Genomic DNA, 13,110 nt, shown 5'->3' on the forward strand with positions numbered 1-13,110 from the left:
TAATATAACATTCAGACTTTTAAGCTTTTCTGAGCCCAGGTTCCTGTGGGGTAGCCATGGATCAGCTGAAGATAAGAAGTCCTGCCTTCTTGGACTGTGGATTATTTTGGCATAGTCCTCATCCTTCCTGTTCCATTTATTTATGATACCTGCCTAATCCCTAGAGGCATCTGAATTTGCAACCTCAACTCCAGGCAGTGGAGTAAATAACATGTTGGCTGTTCCACGGAAGTTTCTTCTCTATTCTTCCCTGAATTGTATCTGAGTCCTCTCGGTGTCACATTCACACATCTTAAGGAGCCCAAGCCCTCTCTCCTTTCTCTGCCATCAGAGAGAATGAACTCTGTTAAAAACTGGGGGCCGCATGAGGCTGCTCCACTTGGGGGTGGCACTACCAGTGGGAGGAATGAAGGGCCAGCTGATCAAACTGTGGGACTACTGATATGGCTTTCTGTGCATCTGTCCTCTCTCAGCCTGAGAGGCTGGTCCAAGGCCAAGATGCCTGAGTCTGCTTGGGTAATAGAAGTTAAGAAACAGGCTGCTCAGCCTGTCTCAGGACTAAGCCCCATGCTACACAGATAATGGGAGTCTCAGAGGCTCCCACATGGTTCATCCCTGATCACCTGGGGGTCTGACATGGCCTGGCTGGTGTGAGGCAAAGAATGCCTAGGTGTCCTCCCTGTAAGTAGCTTAATCCCAGGAACACACACTATGGGGCTTAGAGAGCTCATCCTAAACACTGGCATCAGGTCCACAGAAAAGAAGATGGGGAGCAGGAAGGATTGTGACACTGTGTCACCCAACAAGGCATTAAATGCATTTCTTTACAAAACACGCTTCAGTACAATAGTTGCCTCTATACAGGGCTCAGTGGGGACTATGCTGTAAGCATCCTCCTAGAACAGCTTCTTAAATGTTAGTGTGCACCCAGGGTAAGATTGTCATATTTAGCAAATAAAAACACAGAATGTCCAATGAAATTTAAATTTCAAATAAAAAACTATTTTAGTATAAGTATATCCCAAATATTATCTGAAATGTAAATTTGACCAGATATGCTATATTTTATCTGGCATCCCTAACCTGGGGGCATATAAGCTACAGATTTTTACATACTCTGATTTAGTAGGGGATCGGGATGATGATGAAGGGATGAAGGCCAGTGTTCTGTACCCTTGAGCATCACAAGGTATTCTGATACAGGTTTGCTGTGGGTGACCCACTGACAGCCATAATATAGCAGAACCCCCTACAAAAGGGGAACTTAAAGACCCTATTCCTCCCTGGGTATGTCACATGTTCTACAAGGAACATACACACATATACACAGGTAGCCAAGCAAAGTCAATACAGGGGAAAAACTGAAATAGGTTGGTTCTTTTTGTTTTTTTGAGACAGAGTCTTGCTCTGTTGCCTGGGCTAGAGTGAGTGCCGTGGCGTCAGCCTAGCTCACAGCAGCCTCAAACTCCTGGGCTTAAGTGATCCTACTGCCTCAGCCTCCCAAGTAACTGGGACTACAGGCATGTGCCACCATGCCCAGCTAATTTTTTCTATATATATTTTTAGTTGGCCAGATAATTTCTTTCTATTTTTAGTAGAGACGGGGTCTCACTCTTGCTCAGGCTGGTCTCGAACTCCTGACCTCGAGCGATCCACCCGCCTCGGCCTCCCAGTGCTAGGATTACAGGCGTGAGCCACCGCGCCTAGCCAAATAGGTTGTTTTAAACCCAATAATACTCAAGTCCCTGCCTCATGTGAGAGGAAGAAGCAATGCCCCACCCCCTGGAGGCCTCAGCCTTTGGGGAAGTGAGTCAGGGCCACAGCTCACCTGAGGCTGGGACCTGCCTAGCAGGCAGCAGCCAGGACCCAGTCAGGAAAGCCAGCACCTGCTGACGTAATCACCCCATGCTGTTTACGCAGCTTCAGCTTTAGCTTGTATTCACTGTGGGTCCCAAAGTTTCCCCTACCCTAGGTATTTGTGAATAGATAGCCATTCCTCAGTTTTTACTCAGGTTACAGAATGTTTTCTTCCTTTTTGGATGAGTTAGTCCATTCCCTCCTGCACTCCATTATTTTGGATTCTAAGCAATTCTCCAATTTCCTAAGACCACTTAAAATTCTAATCACAGGTCTCACCTACCACATGATACTCAGCAAAAGTGATTTTTGGATATCATTGAATATTAAGTTGAATTACTATTCAAGATGCTAAAGAATCAGGGTCATCGCTAAGACTTCAACGATCTTGGGGTGGCCTAGTCTAGAACGGCAGTCGTCAGCCAGGAATAATTCTGTTCCCCAGCAAACATGTGTAAGTCTCTGGAGACTTTTGTAATTGCCACAACTTAGAGGGCAGAGGATAGACCAGGGATGCTGCTATACAGAGGACAGCCCCCACAACAAGGGATTCCCTGACCCAAAATGTCACTACTTCTATGGTTGAGAAACCCTGGTCTACACTGGAGTCACGTATTATCAAAATAACCCATGCCCACTTTCCGGTATCCCATCTCCAAATGTTGACAAAAGACCAACCTAAATATAAAAACATGGTTAATTACAATAAGAATGCTTTAATAGTCTTTATTAGCAGAACATTTATATCTTTTAAAACAATCAGATTTGGTATCAAGCATTCCCCAAGAGAACATTTAGTTGCACTCAATCAGTTACCTCAGTTCTTCCCTTGTGCTAGAAACCAGGGCATGCACTCTCGGCTTCAGGAAGAATCAACCTCTCTGAGTTGACAAATACAAGCCCTCAGCATACCTCTTCAGCCCTCATAGACACACAGAGAAATACCACAGCTGTTCTTCTCAGTCCTCATTACACAACTAAAACCTTCCCTGGGGCAGCACATGTAAAGCTCCACTTTCCCCAGGTGTGCCTCTCCGCACCTATGACCCACGGAAAAGGTCACAGTTATGTAAGAACCGAGGGTCAGAGAACGGGGCTTCGTAAACACAAACAATGAGAAATGTGGACTAGAGACTAAACATAATAATCACACTTGGACACACACTATTTCATTACCAATGAAATGCTATTTTGTTACCAAGACTTTACGAGGAAGGAAAAGGTTCCAACATTTCCAAAATACATTCCAGTGGCTACATTCTTAGTCATCACCTTTGCCAGCACAGGTGCTCAGAAAGCAAGTATTTTCAGTGAATAAATGGGTTTGTTGAATCATCTGCCCTACTGCCATTAGCATTTAGGGATCATCCGGGCGATCGCATATAAATGCTTTCCTAGTGCATTTATACTCAGGCAGGAGCTTGCAACTCTGGTCCTCTGGTAGCTGATAAAGCTCACTATTTTTTTTTTTTTTTTATACAAGAAGCACTTGAACAGTCAGATCACATTGCTTCTCAGCCCTTTTTCTCAATTCCAATTGGGTATGCTACAAATGATTCACGGGGAAAAACTACATATTTATGCAGGCAGCTGGCAGCTTGCGGGGAAGGGTTTAAGGCAAGCAGGGAATTTTGTGTGGAAATCAATTCTTTGCGGAAGTCAATGTATTATGGACATTGAAGCAAGAGAAATTCCAGAGAGAAATTAACTGCCCAAGTAAGCCAGCTCCTTGAGGTGTACATCTATAGTCACTAGAAAAAAAGTGAGTTAACCCTTCAGGCAGCTCTTAAATATGCATTACCTATTGAGTGGGGAGAGCTTGAGAACTGAGGTTGGGCCTTTAAACACAGAATTCCTTACAAAATTGATTCACAAACCAGAACAAATTCCCCTCAAATTAAATGCATGTCTCCAAAGGGCTCTTCTTCAGGGTTTTTCCACGGACCATCCTAAACAGGAGTCTGGTCATAGGAAATTCCCCCCACCTACGTAAACACGGGCTACTCTGCAGCTGTGAAAGTGAGCAGCCCCTTGCTGTTTGGGAGCAGAGACTTCCCAGCCAGAGGGAATGGGGACAGGTTCGCATAGGCTATGTCTTCTGGAAGGATGAAGCCTCTGGACAGATAGCAAGGAGTCAGAGACTCCGATGCTGGAGTTGTTGAGGGAAGACAGCCTGGGCACGAAGTGCTCTAAGAAGCTACGGGTGATGCATGGAAGAACCACCACCAACCCGTTTTCGGACAGTGTGGCAAAGGCCTATCTGAGGAGTGTACAGAGGAATTCCACGCGGCCCCCAGAGATCGAACAGGATACCACGCCTGAGTCCTCACCGGCAAGAAGGCACAAAGCTCAGGTTTTTCTTCCTAGAGAAACTGCCCTGGACTTAGCTCAGGTGCAGCCATGGCAGGGAGACAGGCAGGTCACTCATGGTTATAAAAACTAAAAAAGAATATCGCATTTGAAATCCCTTTGCACCATGCTGGGCTGAAGACGAGTGAATTGTAAAGGTGACTGACTGGAAGCTTCTGTGAATTCTTTATGCTGTGGCTGAGAGTTTGGTCCTAAGCTCTGGCAATAATATAAAACTTTTAGGCTTTTCCACATATGCCCAGTTATCACCTATGTCTTTAGTAATGGAACAGTCCAGACAATAGAATACAAAAGAGACAGCACGACAAAAAGCCAGTGGCACAGCTGAAAAACTGGACTAGACTTTGCAAGATTTAACACAGCTGAAAAACTAGACTAGACTTTGCAAGATTTAACACAGCTGAAAAACTAGACTAGACTTTGCAAGATTTAACACTGACAGATCATCCAATAGGATCTCAGTGCTACCACTGAACAACTTATTTGTCAGTCATCAAAATGATTTTAGAATCTTGTAATTTATTCTTTACTTTCCTCTTTCTTCTCCCCATTCTTTGGTTACTGATTTATGCCTACATGCATTCATTCACTATAGTCAACAAATTTTTATTGAGCAACTAGTGTGTTTTAGAAGCTGTGCTAGGGTCTGAAAGCTAAAAGCTAACAAAAAGGGAACTACAGAATTTTAAGATATCAAAGATGAATATGCCAGGGATATACCTAATAAATCTGAATTACCAGTTTAACCTAAAACTTCATTCTCAAAACACACGCATTGTATTTTTTTTCCAATTTTGTAAAGTGGACATAAGGGGAAGAAAGTCAATGAAAGGGGGAGAAAGCAGCTAGCTGTAGACTCAATTTTTCTATTGCTGACTGGGTATTGTTCTGCCAGTCAGTCTGCAAAGGCTCAAGCAACCCAACACATTTTCAGATGGCCCTCTGGTTCTCTGCACCTACAGCCAGCCCAACCCTTCTTCCTGTCAGCCAGTGGCCAGCACACCTGTCCAGGAGACCATGCACCACCCAGTGATCCAAAGACATTCCAGCCTCACACAGCAAGATGAGCTGAGCAACCCCGAAAGTTTACTTCCCTCTAGGCATTTGGAGTAGTTAAGGTTATGCTACCCAAGAAAGTACACAAAAACATGGTTCCTTAGGCCCCAAATTTTGCTGACATAGCTGTGCAACAGCCCTTTAGTGGCCAGCGAGTTCAGTGCAGCTCCAGCTGTCCTAGATCTGAAGTCTGGCTTCCTCCATTCCATGCAGTTCTGCCCCTTTTCCTCACTGGCATATCAGCCGCCCCCATTAGGCACCTAAAATGGTGTGTAAGTGCTGTGCTTGGAATAAACATAATTAAGAGTCTAAGAAGGACTGAAGAGATAACCAGGACTTTCATTAGGGGTTATTCAGCTGAAGGTAATTAAAAACAGATGATCGGTGAGAAAGATGTTCATCCTTTAGGTTCCTCAGAAACTTGGCGTAATTGTCATGACACAGCAGATGCCCAAAGAAGTGTCCTGGAAGAGTGAGGCCCTTAATCCCTTTCATAGATGATGCATGGGATAAAATAATTGGCAAAGGGGAAACTAAACGTCTTCCCACTACTCTGATGCAAGTCCTTACCCACAAATCTATTGTTAAACTGTACCCAGAAAAATTAAGTTCTTAAATGTTTAGACAGAAATTCACCAGGAGAAAATAATACTAAGTTATACTAAATACTGGAATAAAAAAATCATGGTCATCAAAGTGTACTTCATCCTTCTGGAATCTGATATGATCTCATACACCTCACGCCTCAGTTTTGAACACTCTTAAAGGGCATCAATACGGCCACATTAACATAGTGAGATAGCGAAAGTTGAATAAGTAATTGGTATTGGAATCAAGATAAACAAAAATCAGCACCCACTGTGGATAGCTCAGGAAGATATTTTAGTTTGCATTAATCTAAATGACCAGAAAATGATCAATATCTACTTTATTTTGCTCCATTAGCTATTGCTTCAAAAAAGTTTTTTCAGGAATCCTCAAAGAAATGATTACATTTGTCCAAAAGCACTTGTTTAATACAAAACCATAAATTACTTTCTTGATACTACTGTGCACCAAGCAAATATTTCATACCATGCTGCACTCCAACAAACTTTTGGGGTGAACTTCATGCCCTATTGGCTCTGATCTTCCTGGTGGAGCTAAAGCTCTTACCTCTATGCTATTGGTGGGATTGCGGATATAGATTCCAGATGGTGTCAACATTTCAGGATTGGAGAGTCCCTCGGCACCAGAAACACCGATGATCACATTGTTTCTTATTATATTTCCCTGTTTCGACCAGTCTAATTTACAAAAAGATAAATCAACCCAGGGAATTCACAAACATAATTAAAATTTATACAACTCAATAAACTTGATTCTACTAATACACATTAGAGTTCACATAATGCATTTTATATATATAAAATATACATATATATACACACACACACATACACATTTAGAAAATACTTAGTATGCTCAATAAATTGAAAATACCTAACATTTTGCCATCAGGCCTATGTATAAAATATATAACAATTTTAAATAAATTGCAATAGATTTAAAATCACTTTACGTATTTACCATTTTTCCTTCCAGGAATAGCCTCCCAAGAAATATGTCCTATCTCCATGTATGTCCCTGAGAACAAAAGACCATGTTACTTCAGCATATTTTATGCCACCCAGGAAAACAAGGGACAGTGAAACACTGTTTCCTCTTTGGATTTAGGTTGTTTTAATTTTGTGTTTATATTTTTATCAATGAACCAAACAAAAAGATACAGATCATAAGGACTTTTTAGTTCTAGAGCATCGTTGATCAGCAGTTCATTTTAAATAAAAAGAACAGAGAAATAGATCCTCTGTTTTACTTTTTAGGAGGAGTTTAAGTACCTGTCTCCATAGTCTGATGCCGCACATCCTATGTCAGCTCCAGCCCCATTCCTAACTGTTCAAATTGGTCATGAGCTCTCTGCATGCCCCTCTCTTCCCCTCAAAGATCTGAAATGTCCTGGAGGACCAGGCTAGGCAATACCTGACCCTCACATCCAAACCGTTAAGGTTGGAGTAGAAGAGAACAGAAGAGCAAGCATGGGCCATGCAACATAGAGGGCTCAGTTACCTAAGTGATTTCAACAGGGAACAGCCCACACCCCCCTCATTACTAGGTCTTTAGGAATCTAGGCTTCCTGTGTCATTTCATGTGTCTGGGTTTGCAAACTTGTAATGCATGAGATTTCATTAATAAACAAATATATTAATTCCCTTAACTTGTGATAAAACAGATGCCAAGAGCCTATATATTCACAGTATCCAAGCACTGAAGGCTAAATTCCTTCTGTAGGCTTTCTTCCTTGCCTAGTTAATGTCTATTCCATATATAGTTGTCCCTCAGTATACACCTGGAATTGCTTCCAGGCCGCCCGTGGATACCAAAATCCTGGCTTACTCAAGTCCTGTTGTGGGCCTTTCCAAACCCGCAGATAGGAGAAGTCAACCCTTTCACATACACAAGTTCCACATCCCAAGAATACTGTATTTTCGATCCAAGTTTGGTTGCAGACGGGGAACCCATGGCTACAGAGAACCAACTGTATTTATCTTTTAAAAATCCACGTGTAAGTGGATCCAGATAGTTCAAAACCATGTTGTTCAAGGGTCAACTGTGATTGTTTTCTGCTAAAACAATACTGTTAGGATATCTTCCTGAATTTTCACTCAAGGTTTCACTTCTCCCCTTGCACACACAAAAGTAGGAATAAACAAAGTCAATCCTACATCCGTTAGTTGGACTTCCCTGTGGCTGTCCTTTTCTAATCAAAAGATTTTTCTGCACCTGACCACCTCAATTGCTCTCAGTTCTTTGCCTTTTAGAGCTGGAGTGTGTTTTAAAGCAAGTTTATATAATTCATATTTCCCTCTCAGGATTACAAGCTTTATAGCTTTCATCCCAACAGATTGTTCTTAAATGAAACACACATTTTCCCACTCATGATATCACAGAATTAATTTAAATGTAAAGCACTATTTAACAAATACAGTTATATTCTTAGTTTCAGTGAAAGCTTCTGATTTGCTTTTTTATCCTAATGCAACCACACATCCTTTGTTCATGAATTCATTTCTTTCAACAAACAGACCTAAAATGCACTCATTAATATGCTAAGTAAGGAGACAATGTCCTCATGAAATCTGGTAAAAAGACATTAATCAGACGATCAAAAATATGGCATATAATTTTAAATCAGAAAGTGCTGATAAGTGCTTAAAGAGTTTAAACAGAGGTACGTAACTTAGGAAACTAGGGGAGAGGATCTTGCAAGAGGAGAATGAGTGGCACGAACAGAGGGGAAAGAGCTTGTGCAAAGGCCCTGAGGCAGGAGAAAATGTGGTCCTTTAATTTGGAAAATTTAAAATAAAGTAAGTCAGTATCACTAGACTGCAGAGGAAGATAAAAAGAGTAAGACAAGTTTATAGAGGCTAACACAGACAAAATCACTGAAAACATCTTTTAAGCCTGGTTAAAAGTTTTGGGTTGTATTCTAAGAGCAATAAGAAACTCATAAAGTATTTAATTAGAGAAGCGATGTGATGCAATGTGAAATTTTTAAGGATAATTCTGGGTTTTGCAAGGGGGATGAACTTTAGGAAACAAAAGTAGATACAGGTGATAAGTTAGAAGATTCTGAAACACAGACTTCTTTAGCAAGCCACAGCAGCAGTTCAGAACAGAATTCGAGATTTTTAAGTCCTTGGCCATCTAAGTTTGAGAATCTTTGAGATTGTACAAAGACATATTTATGTGACTTAGAATTATTGGAAAATTACTGCCAGTAAATTTTAAAACTCTCATTATATACTTATTAACCTGAACTGAACCTTTGAAAGATCAGTTTCCTATTGGTAAAGTTCAGTAAGCCCATCAGTGATAGCTAAACTTAAATTTAGAATTTTTATCTATGGCCTATTTCTAATGATCAGAAGGCCAATATTTTTATAAATTGGAAATTCAAAATTTTGGGAGAATTCCTTGTAAAAAACCATGTGTCCTACTTAAAAATGCAGAAATTAAACAAGCTCATTGCACTTACCCACCAGCAGGGCATGGCCTAAAATATTGTAGAAAACATTACTGTCCACCTTCAGGCCCACGGTCCTGCACATGCTGAGGCCTCTACTGAAGGAGTTCCACACTGTGCAGCCCTGCACATAGGAATCTCAATAGGAAAGAGTAAGGTAAAAATTAGAAATGGACCTCAAAGGTGCCTCAGATTCTGTTGACCATATTCAAAGCAAGCTATACCGTAGCTAAAAACATTCTCCCACACAATAATGAAACTCAAGGAGATAAGAAGTTAGAAGCAGCAATCAAGTCAAGAAAATGGGCAACTAAAACTAATGAGCCTCCAAGATCAACAGGGTGAGATCCAAGCATCAAGTGTTAGAAAAGAAAACAATTTGAGACAGAGAAAGTATGTCCAAACCACAAAAGAACACAAAGCTGTCAAGATTTCCAGCTGGCTGTCATCTTTGGTATCAACTCTCATCACAATGCGGACGGTGAGAAGTTAAGGGCAATGTGAAGAGTTCTGCTTATGGACCATCCCTGATCTTTGAAAACTGCATTTCGCATGAGGATATGTAGTCATTATTTCTTGAGCTGTAAATTAATCTTTATAGCTTGCCAGGCAATAATATTCTTGATCCAAGACAGCCAGAGATCCTTATTCCAAATCGTAAGCAAGGTCAAAGGTCGACCTAAAGACCATTTGAATGTAGTAGGTTTATAAAGCTGAAAGGGGAAGTATCCTCTACCATATGCTAAAAGACACTGACATTTAGGAAATCATTACACTGGCCCCACAGGCATCTTCTATGACCCCAAAATCTGGTTACATGGCCTGGATCAGTCAGTGAATAAATATTTTCTGAGTATCAACTATATATTTTAGGAATTGTACACTCTATTGTGCTAGAGATAATAAAGATGAACAAAATTAGGTAAACTCTGTGCATCTTCAGTCTGATGGAGGAAACTGACATTAAAATAAAATTATATTATTTGAATGATTAAATTATAAATCTTGAAAAAGGAGTTTTGTATTATTACAAGGTAGTGAGAAAGATATTTATGGATGCCAAATGTTTGGGATATTGGAAGAATTGCTTTGGTTTATGGAATAATTTGACTTTTAAAAATGGGACTATCCAGAAAATTCTCAACTATAATGTCACTGTAGATTGTGGACCTCCATATTCCCCTCAGTCTCAGCTCCCCTAGTCTAGGTGCCCTCATGTACTTCATCAAGGACCCACCCCAATACACTGACCCATCCATATCCACTCCTGTAGAAAACACTGCCTGTGGTGGACAAATTCTCCACCATAATATCACCCAGTCAGAATATGCCTGCCCATCTGAACAACTAACAAGTACTAGTGTGTTTATGTAGCTCTTGCAGGCGGAGGTCAGGGATTGGTAAACCTTTACAATGTCCTGCGCAAAGATTCCAGTGCCTTCTAACTCTAGTGGCTGGGGCAATTGGCCACACAGGCCATGAGGGCCTTCAGGGCCTGAAACAATAAAAGATTTTTTGGCAAGCATGCCATCCAGAAGTCTAACCTCTGCATTAATGTGTTACCCCCTTCCAGGAAACATTTGTATTTTAACAGGGATTTACAGGGGATAATGTGTTAATGCAGTGGTTTTCAAATGTTGCTTAAGCACTGAATGCTTTTTCAAATAAAACTCAATATATAAAAATAGATAAAAGCGCAGCTACTCTGACTGAAACAATGGTGAGGGAGATAGGTGAAATTGGAGCAAGAGAAGGTTTTGATTATGTTCAATTGATAACTCTCACGTGACTGCCACCCTCTGTTTTACTGGACTGGCCCCACATTAAATATTCGGCAGCATTCTAAGCAACAGGAGACCAAAGAACCTGAGAGAAAGGCACAAAGACACAAACTGACCCAATGTGCTAGGGAAGGGGCCATGTTAGGAACCATCCCCCTAAATGATGAAAGAAAGAAAACAAGCAGGAGAGAAATCTGAAAAATAAGGATAAATATACATCCTTGGCATGCAGATAATCCAAAATGAGGAATAATGTTGCAGTTGTCTAGCCAGGATCCTGCCTTCAATGACATAACAACCCCTGTCGTTACCTGTTGAAATCCTAGCATTGCTCAGGGCCCGCTTGCACCACAAAGTATGCCCTGATGTCCTTTATCAGGTATCTGCCTCTGACCCCGCAGAGCACGACCCCTTTGAACGAAGGCAAAGCTTGGACGAGTGGGTGCTGCACATGCTGAGGGATGGGGATTTCGTTTCACTCAGGAACAAAGCTGCTGTCCTTATTATCTGGCACCTGCAACCCGATTCTGTGACTCTCTACGTATCAGCCTTTGGCATCGGGTTTTTCCTATATCCAACTTTGGTTTCAGCACCTTTGTCAGTACATCTGGTCATATTCTTTTTTCCTGATTCTGATCAGTTTTCACCTAGTTTTTCTCCCCTGGATTTGACGTTCCCTGCCCACTTCCTGTATCTTCAGCTCTGACCAAGATCTGCACATCTGCCTGTTCCTTGTTCCCAGGAAAAGCACCCAGGTCCCAGCCCTTTCTCCCTCATTTTCCCAAGCAGAAGATTCCTTGAGTTAGGACAACGTCACAAGAAGTGCTTTCTGCTGTGCCTGGACTCCCATAGCACTGATTATTTATACCATTCAATGTCAGTTTTCTGATTGTTACAAAGCTAATAAACGGTGGACGCAGAACTTAAAACAAGAGATTGTGTGGTTCGCGCCCATGTGCTGTACTTACAGTGATGTTTCTCAAACTGTACTCCTTGGACTACTTGTCCTAGAATCATAATATTTGCACAATTAAAGTTAAGACCCCTAGGCCAACCTTAGACCAGAATTTTTTGGGATAAGGTCTATAATTCTGAATTTTAATAAGCTCTGCTACCGACTTTTTTAGGCATACTAACGTTTGAGAACCACTGATTTAGAATATAAACAATTATCCATCTCTGAATCCCTCAAATCCCACATACCACCTATCATGATCCTCTGCATGTAGTATCTTACACACAGGAGAATAAAGAAAAATGAGAAGGTCGTAGGTTTGGACCCCCTTACCTCTCATAGCTCCCACCAGAGTGAGTGAGCTCAGATGCTTATGGAAGGCTTGTCCCAAGTCTCGGAACTGCACTCCCTTCAGCTGGACCTGGCTGGGCTCCTCTGGGAAGGACTGAATGATCACTCTGGCCCCTAGATCCCTAGATCCCAGCATCTTCTCGCTCATGGAATACAAGCAGTGCTGCAGATTACCTGAAACACAGGATAAAGTCCAGAGGACCCAAAGCATGTAGCACATGCTTCTACGCAAATCTCCCAGTTTGAAAGGCACTGTCACCACAAAGGACCAACCATTATTGTTTATTTTCTTTAAATAATCTTACTTCCTTATTTCTTTGATTCGCCTCTGTAGATTATTAATTAAAAGATCCAATAACTAGAACCATGATGTTGCCTTCACTCTGTTATTTCCAGAAACTCCCAAATCAATCACCTTAATTACTGTCACAAAGAGGCAGACTATAACCCACAAACCCAACCTAAATAGATGCTTATTTCAATCCAAAAGATCCCCTGGAGGGAATGTGCAATAAAATGACCTTCTTGTGGTTGATAATTGTAGGGAAGAGATGTGAGCCCTGAATATAATCACAGCACATTTTAGTATCAAGCAAGCTGTCCAATGGGATTTCCCCTCTACTGTGCTGTTTTATAGTTTGGGGACTTAGCAGTAATGCCACTATCGAAATGGC

The 13,110-nt window shown here is 41.3% G+C and overlaps 1 protein-coding gene across 1 annotated transcript in view; it reads right to left on the bottom strand.

Moving 5' to 3' along the window:
* Window positions 1-13,110, bottom strand: part of PKHD1 (PKHD1 ciliary IPT domain containing fibrocystin/polyductin) — a 414,564-nt gene that overhangs the window by 221,907 nt on the left and 179,547 nt on the right. The window contains exons 40-43 of the mRNA XM_045543725.1: window positions 12,419-12,610; window positions 9,362-9,487; window positions 6,853-6,909; window positions 6,439-6,569 (exon numbers count right to left, since the gene is read on the bottom strand). Coding sequence (XP_045399681.1) covers window positions 6,439-6,569; window positions 6,853-6,909; window positions 9,362-9,487; window positions 12,419-12,610 — 506 coding nt within the window. The remainder of the gene's footprint in view (window positions 1-6,438; window positions 6,570-6,852; window positions 6,910-9,361; window positions 9,488-12,418; window positions 12,611-13,110) is intronic.

Source organism: Lemur catta, chromosome 2 (genome assembly GCF_020740605.2).
Source record: "Lemur catta isolate mLemCat1 chromosome 2, mLemCat1.pri, whole genome shotgun sequence".
Lineage (NCBI taxonomy): Eukaryota > Metazoa > Chordata > Mammalia > Primates > Lemuridae > Lemur > Lemur catta.